Source organism: Takifugu rubripes, chromosome 21 (genome assembly GCF_901000725.2).
Source record: "Takifugu rubripes chromosome 21, fTakRub1.2, whole genome shotgun sequence".
Lineage (NCBI taxonomy): Eukaryota > Metazoa > Chordata > Actinopteri > Tetraodontiformes > Tetraodontidae > Takifugu > Takifugu rubripes.
Genome location: NC_042305.1, coordinates 9127374 through 9145337, shown reverse-complemented (window position 1 = coordinate 9145337; position 17964 = coordinate 9127374). Strand labels below are relative to the sequence as shown.

At 42.6% G+C, this 17964-nt stretch overlaps 3 protein-coding genes across 9 annotated transcripts; all 3 read right to left on the bottom strand.

Moving 5' to 3' along the window:
* Positions 1–484: 484 nt before the first annotated feature.
* snrnp27 (small nuclear ribonucleoprotein 27 (U4/U6.U5)) lies at positions 485–3587 on the bottom strand. Of its 2 annotated transcripts, XM_011615426.2 has the most exons (7): positions 3503–3587; positions 3360–3420; positions 2185–2311; positions 1826–1938; positions 1671–1750; positions 1114–1178; positions 485–753 (listed from the first exon to the last, which is right to left on the bottom strand). In XM_011615426.2, the coding sequence occupies exons 2-7, from the start codon at positions 3394–3396 to the stop codon at positions 699–701; spliced, it is 477 nt and encodes a 158-aa protein (XP_011613728.1). In that variant the 5' UTR covers positions 3397–3420; positions 3503–3587; the 3' UTR covers positions 485–698. The 2 variants fall into 2 exon arrangements, with proteins under 2 accessions (XP_011613728.1, XP_003974609.1); XM_003974560.3 differs by having other exon boundaries at positions 3360–3551.
* Positions 3588–3764: 177 nt separating this feature from the next.
* add2 (adducin 2 (beta)) lies at positions 3765–14074 on the bottom strand. Of its 5 annotated transcripts, XM_029829857.1 has the most exons (16): positions 13766–14074; positions 10578–10767; positions 10227–10368; positions 9324–9475; positions 9164–9244; positions 8916–9065; positions 8660–8803; positions 8306–8404; positions 7909–8085; positions 7401–7646; positions 6900–7016; positions 6727–6813; positions 6516–6642; positions 5809–5892; positions 5107–5134; positions 4842–4957 (listed from the first exon to the last, which is right to left on the bottom strand). In XM_029829857.1, coding segments are annotated over exons 2-16 (1782 nt in total). In that variant the 5' UTR covers positions 10725–10767; positions 13766–14074; the 3' UTR covers positions 4842–4956. The 5 variants fall into 5 exon arrangements, with proteins under 5 accessions (XP_029685713.1, XP_029685715.1, XP_029685714.1 ...); XM_029829853.1 differs by lacking the exon at positions 5107–5134 and having other exon boundaries at positions 3765–4957; XM_029829855.1 differs by lacking the exons at positions 5107–5134; positions 13766–14074 and adding an exon at positions 11418–11574 and having other exon boundaries at positions 3765–4957.
* Positions 14075–14462: 388 nt separating this feature from the next.
* figla (folliculogenesis specific bHLH transcription factor) lies at positions 14463–17896 on the bottom strand. 2 transcript variants are annotated; one of them, NM_001190361.1, is given in 6 exon segments: positions 14469–14620; positions 14874–14934; positions 16070–16219; positions 16781–16870; positions 16946–17092; positions 17629–17886. In NM_001190361.1, coding segments are annotated over 5 exon segments (591 nt in total). In that variant the 5' UTR covers positions 17815–17886; the 3' UTR covers positions 14469–14620; positions 14874–14916.
* Between the last annotated feature and the right edge of the window lie 68 nt (positions 17897–17964).

Sequence of the window (17964 nt, the reverse complement as noted above, 5' to 3'; positions counted from 1 at the left end):
AAAACCCTGCCGTTATTGGTTGACGAGGCCACGAGCCTAAATGACCACGCCCACTACTGACAGTAGCCACGCGCCATTGCCGCGCTCTTTTGCGTTGTATAATTCTGATTGGCTCTCGTTTAAGCCCGCTGATTGGTCCGATTCACATGCTGCTTTTCTCGTCTTGCGTGGAAAAACCTATGGACGCGACACCCGCCCACTGTTCCCAGGAGCCGCTTTATGCCTGTAGGAAAGAGGCGGCTGTATGTTTAAAACTCCTCACATGCGTCCAAAATTTCTGATGACTTCCATAAAACTAACTGCATCAATCTATATCCTTGTAGTTAATCATGTAGGCCCAGTATTATGGTTCGATAGATCAAACTATATGGGTAAATGACACCGTTAAACCATAAATCAGTCATACCTCAGCATATGGTCTTGCACATAATAGGTGCGATTTTCCTGTTTAAATATATATTCTTTTAAAAGGAAGCACTGTAAAGCATTTTTAAAATCACTTTTATTTCAAATACACATCAACAAGAAGAAGCTGCATGCATTGTGACCACAACAGATCACCTATTAAAAGTCAGCTGCGGCTTTTAGTGAGGATTCTATTTACATCAACATGTTTCGCAAAAGACAACATATGTGCGAAACCACCGCCGTGCTCAAAGGGACGAAGTCAATCTTGTCAGACATCACGATCAGCTTCATCAAGCGATGAAGTCCAGTGGTCTGTTGAATCCCCCTTTCCTGTTCATGTACTGCCTAAAAAATATAATATATATATATATATTTAAAAACACATTACATCACTGTTACCCTCGCAACACTTGCAGATTACATCATCAGGCACCAATGGGAGAGCAGGAAGCAGCACACAGAAACACCTGCAGAAGTGATTGGCTGCAATAGTGCTTGATGCTGAGAGCGCTCGCCGCGAGAGAGCCCGAAAAGTTTACATCTTTTTAACTCTATTCTCACCAAAAAAAAACAAAAAACGGGGTTCCATCAGTGAGGACACGTGATAAAACGAAGGCACGTGAAGCATCTACGATATCGCCTGCCTGTGCCACGGTGATCAAACCGGCTCGAAGGGCGAATGTTTTCCCTTTTTTGTTGGCGTACCTGTATTTCCTCTTCATGGACACGTTGACAGCAAAAGCATTTACTGCTCCGTCTGTTTTCCTGCCCTGTTGAAAAAAAAGAATAAATGCATGCAAATTACACACTTCAGATTAAAGAGAGCAAACAAATGATAAGATCCTTTTCTACCTGTAATATATACAATTGCAAAGTCAATAGGTTATTTGAAAAGATTCTAAAAAACACTTTATGCACATCTGCTGTAGGAAGCATTTATTATATCCACACACATAAATACATGAAGAGCGCTCCGTATTTATGTGGGATAAATAAATGATAAACTGCTGTCATCCACTATAATGTGCCAATTAAACCATTAAGTCTAACTTTCATCACATCCAGCTAAACTTCCTTAGGCCTGACATGCGTGTATTATTTGACTGTCAAACATACCAAGCTGATTACTCAACAACATAAAGATGGAACTATTTTAGCAGAGTAAACCCACACATAAAGCCGACCTTCTCGTAATAAAATTCTCTTTGTGGCGAACAGCGCCACCACGTGGCCAAATACCATAGCGCACACTTTTATTTCACCTTGGTCGTGTTGAAGCCTGAGAACCCCATACATTTCATCATCTCGATCTCCTCTTCTGTTTTGCCGTCCATGTCCTCAGCTATGGAAAGCAGATGAAAACAGTTACCACCAAAATTAGACACACACTCCAGGAGAGTAATTATTCAGTTCACACCTGAGATCTGAATGGGCTTGGCCGCCTTTTCTTTAGCGTCCTTGCGATCATCTTCACGCCTGTCTTTCTGCCTTCCAGGTGAGTTGGAGGAGGAGCGGTGACGTCTCGGAGACCTGCAGAGGGAACACAAAGATGGCTACAGGACGGGTTAACTGTGACTAATGAGAGCACTATCACAACTTTAGGTATATCTTAGAATTAGCTGATTAGGCCTAAACGTTTACACACCATTGATTTTTTTTTTTTGAATGACACACATTAGCTGCTTCAAAATCAATTACAAAATTGTTAAAAAGTCCAAAATGGTCAGCAACCATCTATGGATAATTAATTGTCTAGACGAATAAAACATTGCTTACCTCGAACGCCTCCTGTGAGGAGACCGTGAACGACTTCTTCGTCGGTCTCTGTCGCGATCTCTGGAACGAGAGCGATCCCTGTCTCTTCGCCTTCGATCCCTGGAACCTGAGCGGGAACGCCGTCGGTCTGGCGCAAAAGAGAAAGTTACACCAAACTAGTTCCCTCAGTCAAACTAGTTCCCTCAGTCAAACTAGTTCCCTCGGCCATTGTAAAAAATTGATACAAAATTGAGATGCTTTTCTAATTTACTTTAGCACAAAACTACACATAGTACTTTAAATGCCTCCAACCAACAGTCAGGTATAAATAACAAACATTTAAGTTATTCTCATCTTAACATGTTTTCTTGAAAGTAAATCTGGACTTGGGGCCCATGACACAAATTCAATTATTATTTAGAATGAGCATGTCAACATAAGTATAATAATAATATAAAATTGCATCATTATCACGCAGGTCTGCTACAAAAATACTACTTAAATAACTTTGGGGAAATAGTACTGACAAATAGTACTTCATTTGCACCATGTAAAATGTATAAGACTGTAGATGCATTTAGAAATATTTGTACTAATGATCCTTTGTATTATGATACGCAGCACTTTGATAAGTATGAGAATGTGTGGGGATTCCTAGAGGATAAATCGGTGGGAAGGGTTAACTCATACCTCCATAGAAAAAGCGTTTCTTATATTTCTAAAATTTGATCCACACTCCCAGCATGGATGCTCCGGATGGAGATCGTAAATCCTTAGTTTACGTGACAGCACCTCACTTTCGGTGAGCACCACTGACAAGCACCACTCTTCCCTGAACTGGGCTTTTCCAAACATCGAGTCTTAGCACTAGAGTGAGCGATAAATCAGCAGAACAGCATCCAGAATAGCCAATATCGCAGAGAACCCGGTGTTTTTAGCCTCAAACGAGGCCTCTACACTAGGACAATTAGCTACCGCACAACCATCAGTTTGCCTAAATTCTACTCTACTGGGGGATGGGGATAATATGTTTAAGAAGATGGATGTTAAGCGAAGGATCTCTATTAAAAAGTGCCAATCATTTTTATATGTATCATTCTGCAAAGTGAAGCAGACGAACTCCGTAATTATCGGAGCTCGAAGCGCTAACTTCAACAACAAAGCCTATTGCTAACCGGCCGCTTCAAATGACTTACCTCGTCTTGGGGGAGTTCTGCTTCTACTCCGTCCCATTATAGAACAACTCTTTTCCTATAACTAAATGAAATATCAATCGCAAAAAAAGCCAAACAAACAGAGGAGCAATTTTAACACACTTATATAGTTTTAAATGTATTACTCGTAATGGCCTCTCCGAAAAACTACTTCTTCTGCGTTTCCGGTGATCACATGAGCGCTGTAGGGCGCCCTCTAGTGACGTTGACTAAAATATTTATGTCCAAATCGTCTTATTTATTATTTATTATCTAATTCCCAGGTCTTATTTGCTAAATTAATATTGGTGCAATAATTATGCGACAACTATTTAAGAAGCCTTGGTGTATTAAAAGGTTAATCTTTGTAACCTTCTACTGCCACAGACAATAACAGAAGCCCAGCTGATTTGAAATCAAACATAACGTTTAATGGCAGATACATGGTAACTTTGCAGCACTCACATATAATCATAATATAAAATAAATTAAAATCCATGAGCAAACACCAGACACCAGCTTTTTTTTTTTATCTGTAACTGGTTAAATCAGAAAAGAGTTACAACTGTTGAGAGGTATTTCACACACATACTTTGAAAGAAAAGGAAAAGTGAAATGTTTGGTACCTTCATTTACTGGGTTTTAAACTGCATCAGCAAGCAACAATTTTAGTGGCTTTAGTAACAACGCGCATTTCCTGGCAAGCAAGTTAATTTTTCCTCTTCCATGAATCCCTGCTGCATTAATGTTGATAATGGCTCTACAGAAACTCACTCATTCAGAAGAGCACATTCAGTAGCTATCAGTTTATTTCTACGTGTACCGCACCTGTGCACGCGTGGCGTACCTGCAACACCTATCTGCTAATTAAACCAAAACTAGAGAATGTCTAGGAGGATGAACAGATGCAAACATACTACAATATCAATATACATACGCTAAGTGCCTTTACATGAAGGTGTGCATAATTCGTAATTCAAGTGAACCTAAAATTTCCACCATGTCCTGTGGGGATGCAGATTTAAAATGTGTTAACCTGTGGCACCGGGTCATTCATGATGAACACAAAGGTCTGACTGCATAAATCAAGTTGTGATTGGTGAGGGAAGAGCAGGTAAAGACGTAAATAAAGACATGAGCCACACAGCTGTGCGTGGTGAGAAGTAGTGCGTTAATTGTGTCTGACCTGGGTCAAATAGTATGTGAAAATACTTTTAATAAAGCGTCGAACAAGTGAGTACCTGTGTTACAGTAAAGTTTTGGGTGGTGTGTGATGGACCTCGTGTCTGTAAACAAAAACATTTCACAGCAGTATTTCACCAAGGTCAGGAGTGTCCGAGCACCTCAGGTCTCCATCTTCTCCTTCTGCTTCTTGCTCTTTTTCAGGAATGAAGGCGGCTTGAATTTTTTCTTCTTCTTGGATGGAGACTTGGATGGGGAACCTTCTGGGGTGCCACCTGGTGGTTTGGCCGGTGGGGAAGCAGGCGTAGAGGTGGTGTCATTAGTGGTCAGGGCCTTCATGCCTTTCTCCAACTCATCTGTTGTCTGTTTATCCTCCTCACTTCCATTCTGGATGACTGTAGAGACGGTCTTAGACTCTTCTGCTCCAGAAAAAAATATAAAACAAACAAATATATAATTAGCAACCAGATAAAGAACTTTGAGGATGTTGGAGCTACACAGCTAAATGGCGCTTCAGATGAACATGCTTGCGTAATGAGTCGTTATCGGTCAGTTTCTCTGTACTTACTAGTGAGACAAGACCAAAGCAGTGCGCCCTATGAATCAGTATGGAATGACACAGAAAAGGACAGACAGATACAGAAGGAGAAAACACAAGAGATGAAGTAGCTGCAGTGACAGATGGATGAAAATCAGAGAAAGAAAAGATTCTCCAACTAAGCATTGTTACCTCCCTATTTTTATAATAAAATCAATTAAATCGGCAATAGAAGCTACAAAAGTTATTTTGTATGTACTATTTGGATTAATTTAGAGACACTTTATGTTTCTAAAGTGTCGTGTCAATGAATCTGCACACCACTGAGCAGTACAGCATAGATCAGTTCAGCACAGATTGTATTGGTGGCCCTCAATCTGGCTCCAGGATATCATAAGTTATCAGTATTGAACACATCAGTGATACTTGGTGTTATCAGTATGTGTTTATCAATCATATTGTCCATTATTATTTACGTCATTTAACACCCACCATAGAATTCATGAACGGTATTTGAATTTGTCATGTTACTAAAGGTGGGCAGATGACAATTTTCTGAATCCTCTTATTACTTAACAAATACTTGATTGTGGTTTGAACAATGATACAGACACATTAATAAACATGCACAACAAAGAGGTCGGACAGGAGTCGACGTAAGATGGGGCAGGATGCTTGTTTCCTATGTACAGGATGCACGGCAAGCAGGGCAGGCTCTCTGCTCAGCCTCACCTGGGAGAGGGGGTTGACTGGGTGTGGGGCTCTTTGTCGGGGAGGCAGTGGGTGGGGAATCCTTGTCATTTCCCACCTCCTCCCCTATTTGTACAAACAAGCAGAGACACAGTGAGGGTGTGAAGGAGTTAGATATGTGGGGTGAAAGTGGACACAGTTAGGACAAATATGTATGTGTGTGTGTGTGTGTGTGTGTGTGTGTGTGTGTGTGTGTGTGTCTCTTCTGCATGCTGCATAGCTCGACTCCAGTATCACCAATCACAGTTAGCCTTCATTAGGATTTAAAATGCTACAGATCACTTAGCGATAGTATGAAGGATGTGAGTATGAAGTGGTGATTACATCATGATTATTGATCATCATCTATATAAAATATTTCAAATAGTAACATGAAATTTGCTATGCAACAACTTTCCTTTTAGCTTTAGCAAGCTGCTGCAGATCCTAGAAAAATGTATGGTCTACACACTCTGCAGCTGTTTACTAGTCAAAGTGGTTGGTTTGGTATCTTCATTCTACCCACAATGTCAAAGCTTGCTTATGTCTAAAAAGTCTTGCGTCAGTCATCTCCTAGTGGTGTACTGGTGGTTCAACCATCCTCTGGTAAACGTGTAGTTAACAGATGATGAGTTCTGAAATTTTGGGATATTTCTGTGACAGAGATATTGTAGCTGGGTGAGGCAAGAAGTGAAGTCAAACAATCCTACCGATGGAGCCTCCATCCTGTTTTCTCTGCACCTCCTTGCGGTACTCCTCCAGCTCCTGGTCTGTCAGTTGGTTAAAGGGGTTTGGAGGCTCTGGTTCTGCTGGAACTTTAGGTGGACTGACTGGAGACTGGGGGACAGAATCAGATTTTCTTTTAAATCCCTGCAGCTCAGATGAGAGAACCGAGTGGCTACAGGCTAGACTGCAGTTTACCGGAGGACTGTCACCAGTTAAAACGCTGGCGAGGACTTGAGACTGGGGTCCTGCCGTCTTCATGTCCTGACGATTCTGCTGTCGGATCTGAGGACCAAAACAACAGTTTTCAGTTAGCTGCTGGGTAAATAAGGCATTTTATACAAGGCTAACAGCAAAAAAATAAAAATGACCTTGTTCCGTGTCTCAATCACTTCTTGGGGGTTAGTGAAAAGAGGCACAAACTGGTTTGGATTTTCTATCTTGATGGCTGTGCTGCCTGCTTGTGTCAACTCTTCAGTTTTCAACCACTGTAAAGAATAAACCCAACATAAATTATGTGTGATATCGCAGCCTTGAAGACTATTAAGAACAGAATATAGAATTCTATGCCATCTATCCAATCATTAATCTTGGGCAACTCTTTTCCAGTAGAGGGCGGTACGTGCCGCGATAGTGCAAGCACCGTTAAACTGCAATGCAGATGGGTGGAAAGGAGAGGAAGAGAGAGTTACTGTTAGCTGGGATTAGCTTCAGGGGCGAGGATGCTGTGGTCCTTTTAAATGTTAACTGATGACCCTTTGTGCACTTCCTTAAAATAAGGATGTGGAAATTGTCCACATCACCAAATAATCTGTTCAAGGCTATATATTTGGGTTGCCATGGTGGACAACTTATCATCAAATGTTGCTCACAGTGGAGCGGTGTCCTGGGCTCGCTTGCTCCTGGTTGACTTTTTGATAGGTGTTGGGAGTGTTGAGCCAGCGGGTCCTCTCCTGCTGCTGCCGCTGGGCAAAGGGATGCTGCCTCACAGCTGGGTGAACACCATCATCATCAAATTTGTGAAAGGCCGTGGCTGTAGCGGGCAGCTCCACGTCTCGCCGTGTTCGCGATCGCTCCAGGAGCAGGGGGAAGCGGTAGGCGTAGCCTGTACGATAGCCCTGGGGTAAAACGGCAGAAAAGTTTCCAAGGGTGTGAACAGTACGCAGTAGTTTATTTACTGCTGACGCAAACAGCACATTTCTCTCTAACTCTTTTACATTAAAAGCCTTCAATTTGCAAACCACAGCAAAGCTCTTACGCCGTCATTATGACTGTCATCAGCTATGGATGGCGAGCAAAACTGGAGTGTAGGCAGAATTAGCTCAGCGCTTGCTCTGTTCATTCCCAACTTTGAGTTCCATTTGTGTTTCTGTCACTCACCAGGTTATCCAGAGTTCTCATCAGGGCTTCAAACTCTTGCTCCCCAACGCGGCTCTTGTGCAGGGGGCCAAAGGTGGAGCCAGCCCGGCCTACAGTGCCAATCGGGTTGGGTTTATGGATGGAGCGGTCCAGCAGAATTAGATTGTGTTCACCACCAGCGCTGCACAAAGCTGAGACCTTTACAACAAAAACAATAAAAGCAGCTTCTCAGTCTCTTCTTTTCTCAGCTTCCAGCCACTGCCAACACTGCCGCAGCAGGCTGCTTCACAGCAATGCAGTCAACAGAAAAACAACAGCTTAGATAAAAAATTAAAAAATGTACGCGCCACGTTCCCACACACAAGCTGTGGCAGCACTTTTCAATAACATTAGTCAACTTCCAGCGTGTGCGAGTTACCTGGATCTGGCAGGCAGCTTGAATGTGGTAGATGGTGTAGAAAGCCTCCTCCACAGACTCTCCCAGAGCCACAATACCATGATTTCTCAGCACCAGGACCTAAACATCGATATTCACGTTGAATAAAAAGCCCATTTCATCTGGTTTCCTTCTACCACAGTGAAATGGGACAGTGAAATGAGACAGCACAAAGAGCTGCAACAGCTTCAATAATTAATCCGTGTCAGACCGCATCACCTCCATTCTTCTATTAGTCATAAAGCTGAAATGACCCATGTGGAAGCAGGAGGTGGAACTGTGAGCAAGCAACAGGGGCAAAAATATCAATAGCCTTTACTCTGGTGGCGTGCTGACCTTGCATGTTGGCCCGAGGCTCTTCTGTAGCTCCACTCGCTCCTCCTCCTCCTCCATGGCTCCATTATAGTCGTAGTACGCCACATCACCAACCAGCAAAGCCTCGTGTGAGAGAGGCAGTAGCCCGCACTTCATAGCTGAGACCTGGGGAGAAGTGGCGGCAGAAGGGTCAAGGAGATGTTACAAGCGACTGTTCATCAGCAATGATGCGACATGTGTTGCTGTCACAGCATCTCCAACGTCAGCCTTCACCCACCGCGGCCGAGGCGGGCGTGTGGACGTGAAGCAGGCATCGAACGTCTGGGCGTGCTGAATAGATGGCTGAGTGAAGACTGAACTTCTCTACATCTACGCTCAGGTTGGCGCTGCCCTTCTCCACCACCTCGCCAAGGATGTTCACTTTCACCTGGATGGAGGACACAGAGTCAAGAGTTTGTGGTTACGCAACACCCCTGCGATTTATAATGTAAAACCTTCAACCTCACAGGGATTAGTTTTACTCACCAGACTGGATCCAGTTGCCTCACTGTAAGCCAATCCATCTGGTAGCACCAAGAAGTGTTCCTGCTCTTTATTAACTCGAAGCTAACAGAGAGGAAGACAAAAAGATTCAACACAAATTCAACATTCTGGGGTACTTTTGCGAAAGCTGAGCAGGACTCACGGTCAGACAGGTGTGGCCGATCTGAGCCCAGCCGAAGAGGTCGAAGAGGCGATGGACGCTGGCTAGCTTACAGCGCATCAGCCGTTCCCCCTTCACCATGCTACCAGGCTCCCAGCCGTGAAGATCGTTGATGGGGGTCACCATCATCATGTCTGCAGAAGAGAGGCAGGAAACCAGACAGACACAGATGATAAACACCTCCTGAAACATGAACCTTAGGTAAATACAGAGCAGAACAGACAAAGCTAATTTCAGACTAAAGATCAAGGTCTTCTGGAGGTCTACTAGCAGCTAATTAGTCATTTCTGGTGATAAATTGCAGAACTAATAAAAATGTCAATACTCAGTCTGACTGAGAAGCAGCACGAAAGGAAGTTTTAAAAGGTGTCTAGATGTTTACTTGTAATTAATTGTTATTCAGTTGTAAGCGCAGTTCTGGAAGGGAAAATCGATCCAGGCATAAGTGTGAGAAGCATATTTATTTACTCAATTTGTATTTTTAGACTGGACAAACAATGCTGTTAAATGTCTTGAAGTCATATTAAAAGATCACCAGGTTGGTCATCAATATTAAATAAGGCTCTTCTCCCTCCTCTTGAATAATATTGAAGGATATCAGGAGTATCTGCAGTACTGACGGGGTGGTGGCGCCGAGGGATCAAGTTCCAGAAGATACAACAATCAATCACAAAAGAAGCTCTGCAACTGACAGCTTCCAATAATGACACTAAAGCTGGATCGATTGGAAAAAGGAAGGCTGAACGCTCCAAAATGATTTAAATACAAAACACACCAGCAAAAGAACGGGAAACACATAGAAAAAAGGTATTTGCTGACGTCTTGGCTTTGTTCTTGCAGAGATCTCTCATTGTCCATCTTTATGCAGAGTTGATTTGCCCTTACTTGATGGTGAGACCGGCAGCGCTGCAGGAGATCCATGTGTAGCCATGAAATCGGCCAGCTGTCTCAGTGCCCACAGGTTGGATGAGCTCCCACCTTTCTTCATCTGCTCCTGGATCAGCCCATCCAGCTCCTCTCGAAAGGACTGCGCAAAAAAGCAGACATATTTCTGCTTTAATGGTGAATCAGAGCTCCTGACGAGCCTCGTGACGACAGGGCCAAGTGTAAGTAAGACATGAAATTAGTTCGCTCACTCACACCTTCGGCATGGGCTCATTGCTGTAAAGAGCAGATTTATTGCGCTGTAGGAGAGCAGACAGGCCGATGCATCATTAATGTGAACACTCCTCTCACCGGACTCTGAAGGAGGCTGGAGATTTGCTTCTTTTCCTGAGCTCCGGAGCCGGGCGTGGAGTGCTGAGGAGACTGGATGTCCCCAGGAATGCCATCGCTGGGGCTTCGTTGCACTGGGGTGCCTTTGGGAGTGGAGGATGCACTCATCGTCTAAGCTTTTTGTCTGGCAACTTGAGGTGGGTGAAGAGAACTAAAAGATAAACACGTTCAACCGTGTGAGTGAATTAGGCAAGGAAATTCATCACTCACGACTAGAGGCGAAGGAGGAAATTGAAGTAGAACGCTATAATTGAACCTAAATTCTAGCTTTGTGCACCAGGTCCGGTTACTTCCTCAAGGGTTTCATGTTAAACAGGCTGAAATTATAATGAAATCTAATCTGAAAAACATACTTTGGAACAGAAAAACAACACAACAAAATATTTCTGTTTTGGCAAGACTTAAATGAAGGTAAAATGATATGAAGATTAAGAAGTTATGATTTAATAAAATGTCTTCAGGAAAACTAAACTCAAATATGCAGCCTACCAATGTAATCAATGTAATCTTCTCCACAGAGAAGAAAACCTCAACCGGCTGAGTCGATACAGTGTTCTTCAGTCAACCCAGTAGCGGAAACTGAATTTTTAAAATGCACCTCAGCCTGAGGAAGCTTAAAATTTATGATTAGTACGAATACATCCATCTCACCGCACAATTTGGACAATATGCTGAGAATCCCATAACATTTAACCCCAGCGCATCAACAGTTCAAGATAGCAATACGATGAAATCATCTCACAATTAAGAAGTGTACGACACTACAATCTTTCTCTATATGCTGTGTAAAAACCTACCCACGCATTAAGGATGCTATAGTCCTCAGGGCACAAACTGACGGAAGTGCACAGCTATTGAAAAGGCAGCATTAGCAGAGAGAGCTTTCATGCAGACGGCAGGAAGTTAACTGATGATACAATCCTGTAATGGCAGAAAGAGTCTGGAGTTACTGTAAGGATCTTTGGAGAAGAAATGGCCACTCCCCAGATGTAACAGTCTCTCTCTCTCGCACACACTATATGCACAGATACACACACACACACGCATAAAGAGGGCTGCAGGCATAAGATAAGGCCCTGAACACACCACCCCCTCAGTGCTGTACTACAGCCAGCCAACTGACTGACTCCCGTCAGCTGAGACTCGAAATGCATCATGTTTACATCATGTGGGGCAGCAGTGTTTTTAAAAACAAACCCAAAACTGACGTAACATCCGATGTGCGCCCGTTAAACCTCAGTGTGCCGCACACATGCCCTCTGACATGTGCCCAAACCTTTAATGGACAACAGCATCAGACATTTCAAGGCCCTGGAATGTTGCATCCCCTGCTTTAAAAAAACGTTCACGCGTGGTTGAGTTTGTCAAACTGTCCCCAGATCAGAGATTCCAGAAGGACATAAATGTGTCTCTATGGTCACCTTTTCAAAAGGACTGCACTCAATCTGCATTTGTGGAGGTTTTTTTTAATATATTTTATATATATGTCCAATGTCATCCGTGACAGTTAATCACTCCAATTCATGCCGGCCATATTGTTATTATTATATAATAGCAACACAATGGCATGCATTTCTATTATTATATTTATTATAAATTATTCTGGTGTTGGAAGCAGATTTGAGTCTCCTCTGTGTCACTCTAGGCTGAGAATGATCCACTCTGATTCCAGGAAAACTGGTGTTTTGCTGTAGTCTCACATTTTAAAGATTTACTTCAGAGGGATTAACAGCGGTCCTTCCTGCCCCTATCAGGTCAGTTCATTTGACTCCCTCTGTCTTAGTCCCAGGAGGTTACAGCGGGTCCAGCTGCTGCAGGCAGCAGACAAAAAGCAGCTCTCCCTCTCCCTCTCTCTCCAGGGAGGCACCCTAATGACTAAACAGACAGCGATCTGGCTGCAGGTCTTAAACTGATGAATCCAAGAAGGATTTAGCCATCTGTCTCTTTATACCACTCTTAGTTTCATATACGTAGATGGATTTCTGGCTGTAAATCTAACCACACGTGAGCATCGCTATGCAGCAGCACAGGGGGATATAATTACCTAAATAGCCCTGGATTGATCTTCAGTATCTCAGATTTCATTGTGTCTATAGCTCAGTCTAACAAACCTGAACAAGCCAGTTTTCAAAATGATATGAAGGTGCAGCCAATCAGGCCAAAACTAATAAGTGGATCTGGTTCAGATATTAGCATGAACTTCTCCACTGGCTTCCATGGACCCACTGAAAAGATGAATGTCCAAAGCTGCACTGCGGGACAAACGTGCACACCCTGCCACCAAAGGACCAGCGGGATGAACCCATTGACCGTGGTGTCATGTGACTGCTGAGGGGTTCACGTCTTCGGATTACAGTGGGATTCAAGTTAAAAGAAAAACAAAATTAACCAAATAATCCCCCAGGTTCCATCATAGGGGGTCGTCATCATTAAAACTATTAAAATTCAAACTTTCTCAAAATGTCATGCCATATCAAAATTTCCCCAATGTTTTAACATACTGAAGCTTATACATCTAAAAATAAAACAAGTATATTTTGGTTTGGTACCTTTTCATAATGAGCAGTTAAAATAGTGAGTCGAAATTTTGACATAAAGCCTCACATTGGCAAAAATTGTATTCCATCCGTGCATAAACCAGACCGACTCTTGGCCTGGCAGCATCCTTCTGTGAGGGACCTCATGGCTGCCTAGCAACACTGGCACGCGCCGCAGCCTCAGCACCAGCAGAGGATCGGCTAATGGCCACCAGCAGAACTGCAGAGGCCGCGCAGCCACACGACAATGCACGACTCTCCTTTGTGTGCAAACCCTTGCAAAAAAAAACCGCATCAGATTTGAAATGGTTGAAACGCCATCCCAGCCCGCAGTGTCACCCCGCACCCCCCGCCAAAGGAACAACAAAAGCCACCGCCGGAAAGCTGACAAACGAGAATTAAGATCAGCCTGTAAACCCACAAATAAATGCACGATTTAAAATAAAAAAATAGCTCCGTGCAACTAGGAGCGTGAGCGGTGCGATTGTAATCGAATCAATATGAAACAAAAGACTTAAATGTAGAAGTGTGCACGGAGGCGTCAGGGATGCACCCTGCACTGCGCACGGCCATTTCGCCATCATAACCTTGCTGAAGTAAACACAAACTCACCTCAGAGCATCTTCAGGGCCGCGTCTTCTGCGTGGGTGCGGCACACCCACAGTCGTCCTCACAATGAAAAATAAGGGGGTAATCACTAGAAACAGGCGGGGAAGCGTTATATCAGGTCCTTAGATGACAGCGGGCCAAAGGAGCCTGATGTTTTTCATCGCGCACAGCGGCTGGACCAGCCCACTGCCACGCCTGTCCCTGCTCTGGCAGCCAGCGGCTCCCGCCTGGGAAACCATTAGTCTGGGCCCCTAAAGAACACCTCGATTATTGTAATAAAGTTGTCCGTAAAGCTCAGCTGATGATTTGAGTTACAAAAAAAAAAAAGGAGAAAAAAGAAAAAAAAGAGGGTCAGGAATCTGTTAAGACTGGCGCCACCTGCTGTTCAAAAATCGAACAGCAACGATAGCCCCCTAAATAAAAATCCCATTTGAAATTTGAATATTATTACCAGCTGCTTCAGCACATTCACCAAAAAAGACAATATTTGGGTCTCGCGTACTTTGTAGTATCAAAAACTCCGAAATTGTTTCTACTGTGTGTGTTCTGGATTATGATAAATTCCACTTTGCGTCAAAATTTTATTTTGTGTAAAATGTTCTCCGACGTGCTTTAACTAGGCATGCCTTAACGTCTTCCATATTATACGGAAAAGGAAAAATAAAAAGGCGAAAGAAAGAATTAAGACTCATTCCAACAATAAAGTACTAACAGAAATTGTCCTTTTATTTTGACCAAGGTTAGACTTTGTAAAACAAAAATGAAAGTGTTCTCTGAAAGAGTTCAAACCCTCAATTAAAATGGCACATAACATTTACACTTTCATGAAAAGAAAAACTTCAGTGGAAGCACCAGCCCCTGAAAACAATCAGAAAGCAGTACAATAAGATCAAAACTTTTAATGCGTGATTAAATATTCAGCCAGAAGGGGGCGCTGCCCTATAATTCTAAATTAAAGAAGAGGTGAGAGTGGAGGTTAGGGTCAACATAAAGAGCAATTACCGTGTAGAGATAAAGATAATAAAGAGAACTGTTAAATTAAAGAAGAAATTAACCTGGAGAGCATAACTCATTCAAAAGTAATTTCATTAATGGCTGCAATTACACCTACCTGACAGATCTTCAGGACTTTCGCCACATCTTCTAACATTTAGTCAGATGGGTTGAGAAATCTGTAGTAATGATTTTTGAAACGTTTTATTAGGAGGAAAAAAACCCCAAAAAACCCAATGCATGTAAAATTAAAGTCAATGACTGATCAGTTTTAAAGCTCTAGGGGTTGGGTTTTGATGTCCTAACAAAAAAGCACTAAATAATTGATCACTGACACATCACACAAAAAAACAAACTAAATTGCTGGAAATAAGATGGAAATTCAAGTGGAATATGATTCTGTTTTTAGAATAAATATGAGGTAGGGATGAAAACAAGACATTTTTGCAACAAACTTAAACTTTTCTAAACTGGAAAACAGATGCCTCAAGTGTACCTAAACTCGATTTTAAATGTATTTAATCATTTTTCATAAAACGACTTCTTTATTTCTGCACAAGGTCTTAAAATGTAGCATTTAATGACTTCAATCATTTAAAGTCAGATCTGTAAAAACCATAATGCCATAACGACCGCTGAATTGTTCAATTAGATAAACGCTTCCCTCAGGCTGAGTGCCTGAGATGTAGGTCCATGGAAGAGTGATGAAGTCCTGATTGCAGTTGCAATCATAATCTAATTCTGTCAGATAATTGTATGCAGTTACCCCTCCTGACGAGCTATTGTTCCAAGAGTGTCAAAAAAATGGAGGCTGCCCGATTTCTATTCAATGGAATATATTTATCTCTACAAAGGTCTGATTTTGCACTCACTTTGCTTATCAACTAAAATTACTATAATTGAGAGTGGAAGCCATAACATTTACAAAAAAAAAAAAATCCCAGAGACAATAAAAATGGTATTTCACAGGGAAGAAATGGCAGGGTGGTTATAAACACGCTGCTCATGTGTTTGCATTAACCCATCAACAGAAAATGATTCAAATTGTCACATTTGTTTAAATATTTGGGCTTAAATATACCATTATCCTTTCTCAAGCCATTTAAAACTCAATATTACAGCAGTAATTCACAAGAAAACCAAGGATACTTAATGAGCTGATAACGCATGCAATGATCAGAGAGGTTAGCTAAGAACAGACTGTTGAACCAAGGCTAACCTTCGTGAAATGTGTGGGAAAATACATTTTTCCCCCTCTCCTCCATAAGTTTGTTGCTTTAGCACAAAGACAACAGTTTGATAGGTATCAATTACCGTAGCTTGATCAGGTTGCACCTGAATGAAGAACTGGTATGTGGGCATCACACAGTGTTGCAGCACTAGTCTGGTCATATCTCCATCATCTTTAATTGGTTCTGAAGGTGATACGAAGCCATCTCCCAGGTGCTCGTCTGATATATTCAACTGTCCTCATTCAGGTAGGGAAAAAAGAAAAAAATCTTCACAAACCAACCTGATTTACAGTTGAGACTGCACATTAGATATACGGAATGACTTGAAAGCGTACAAAGTCATTTTTTAAAATGGTACAAAACTGACCTATGATGTAAATGAGATACTAAATGTTGAACAATATGCTACAGCAAAGGCATTTGCACCCCACTCTATCCAAGCCAACTTGCATAAAATCCAGGGAAAATACAGCAGGTGCATCCCCCATCTTGTAAACCCTGGAAACCTCTACAAAGACCATCAGGAAAATGTGCATAGTACTTGGGCATTTCTCCATATCAGAAAAGACACCATGGAGATGAAAATTGTACAGAACAATTTCTCACCAACAGCTGAGCATTCAATCAAACATGAATAGGATATAATGACTCCATGAAGACTGTGTAAATGTGCAATACAAAAATCAGGTAGCTGACAGCGGTTTTGACGTGTAAAGCACTTGTGATATAAAGTCACCATGTTTATTTCCCACAGGCCAATCAAAAGCAATAAATACACACACACACGACTCACGTCATCCACTTGCCAAAGGTCGTTGCACAAAGCTTCAGCCTGACCACAAGTGATTGCATTCTTCAAAAAATCAGTGCTGCTACTATCTTCCTAAGGGGGGGGGGGGAGCAGGTTAAGAAGTTGATAAATGTAATGCAATGTAAGGCTGTTGAGAGCCGCACGCACGCTGCTGGTGTCCTTCAAGACTGCCAGGAGTAAACGGATGTATTCAGCTGCAGCTTTCAGGGTGTCCACTTTGCTGGGCTTTCGGTCTGGTCTCATCAGTGGTACCATGCGCTTCAAGCGGGAGAACATTGTGTTCAAATTCCTGATCTGCAGGGGAGATGCCGATGATTTACAGACGCACGTGGTACATCTCACAGGTTATCACTGGGTGTAAATTGCTCCAGTCTGAAGCGTTGTGGCCCAGTTCAGAGTGTTATTTTATTCTCAAAAGCATACCCTTTATTGCTCGAATTGAAATAGATAACTGCAGAGTACAAACAACTGATGTTAATGCCACTAGAAACACAAATTTAAAAACAAAATTATTTATGGTTGGTATGCTATTAAGGAACTGGACGCCTTTTTCCCTGACTTTTAGGAATTCCCAATTGCCCCAACCAAAAACCAGAAGCGCCACATTAGCAATAAAAGCCATGACGCAATACAAATTTACACGTGCACGTCTATATTTATAAAGTCACCATTTCTTCAGTGTTTCATATTTTTCCCACTAATCTTTCTATAATATATTCTGCTGGATGGGGATTGAGTTACCCTTCGTTTGAACTGAGTAAAGGAGGTGAGTTAGCCACATGCTAACTAGCATTTGTCGGTCCAAGATGTCACATTCATCTGTTTCTTACTCTCATCCGCTCTTTGGCGTTGACCAGCTCTCGCTTTTTCACAGTTTCAGTGAAGTCTTCGGCCACATAGTACGAGCCGTCCTTCCCCCGCCGGAACTTCTCCACGTTGCTGTAGACGGGGAGAGCAGATTCGCCGGTCAGGCGCTTTAAAATGTCGCTCATTAATTCTTCCCGTGGCACCTTCATATTGGCGGCTCGGCGCGGTACCCGGCCGGCGGAGCGCGGTGTTCACACCTGGACTGCTGCGTGTTTAATTAGGGCCCCGGGCTCCCAGCTGCCGGTTAAAGACAAAAAAAAATAAGCTCTATTAGTTTAGATTTGATAAGGAAGCCGAAA

What these genes read in the sequence shown, in the direction of transcription:
- snrnp27 (XM_011615426.2), bottom strand. Translation starts at nt 3,396, where the DNA reads ATGGGACGGAGTAGAAGCAGAACTCCCCCAAGACGAG. An exon ending in CAGAACTCCCCCAAGACGAG is followed by an intron (nt 2,312 to 3,359) that starts GTAAGTCATTTG and finishes CTTTTGCGCCAG; the next exon opens with ACCGACGGCGTTCCCGCTCA. An exon ending in TCCATGAAGAGGAAATACAG is followed by an intron (nt 754 to 1,113) that starts GTACGCCAACAA and finishes TATATTTTTTAG; the next exon opens with GCAGTACATGAACAGGAAAG.
- add2 (XM_029829853.1), bottom strand. Translation starts at nt 10,724, where the DNA reads ATGAGTGCATCCTCCACTCCCAAAGGCACCCCAGTGCAACGAAGCCCC. An exon ending in TGATTGAGACACGGAACAAG is followed by an intron (nt 6,814 to 6,899) that starts GTCATTTTTATT and finishes TTTGGTCCTCAG; the next exon opens with ATCCGACAGCAGAATCGTCA. An exon ending in TAACTGGTGACAGTCCTCCG is followed by an intron (nt 6,643 to 6,726) that starts GTAAACTGCAGT and finishes TCTGTCCCCCAG; the next exon opens with TCTCCAGTCAGTCCACCTAA.
- figla (XM_029828949.1), bottom strand. Translation starts at nt 17,814, where the DNA reads ATGAAGGTGCCACGGGAAGAATTAATGAGCGACATTTTAAAGCGCCTG. An exon ending in ACGCCAAAGAGCGGATGAGA is followed by an intron (nt 17,093 to 17,628) that starts GTAAGAAACAGA and finishes TCTCCCCTGCAG; the next exon opens with ATCAGGAATTTGAACACAAT. An exon ending in TCTTGAAGGACACCAGCAGC is followed by an intron (nt 16,220 to 16,945) that starts GTGCGTGCGGCT and finishes GAATGAGGACAG; the next exon opens with TTGAATATATCAGACGAGCA.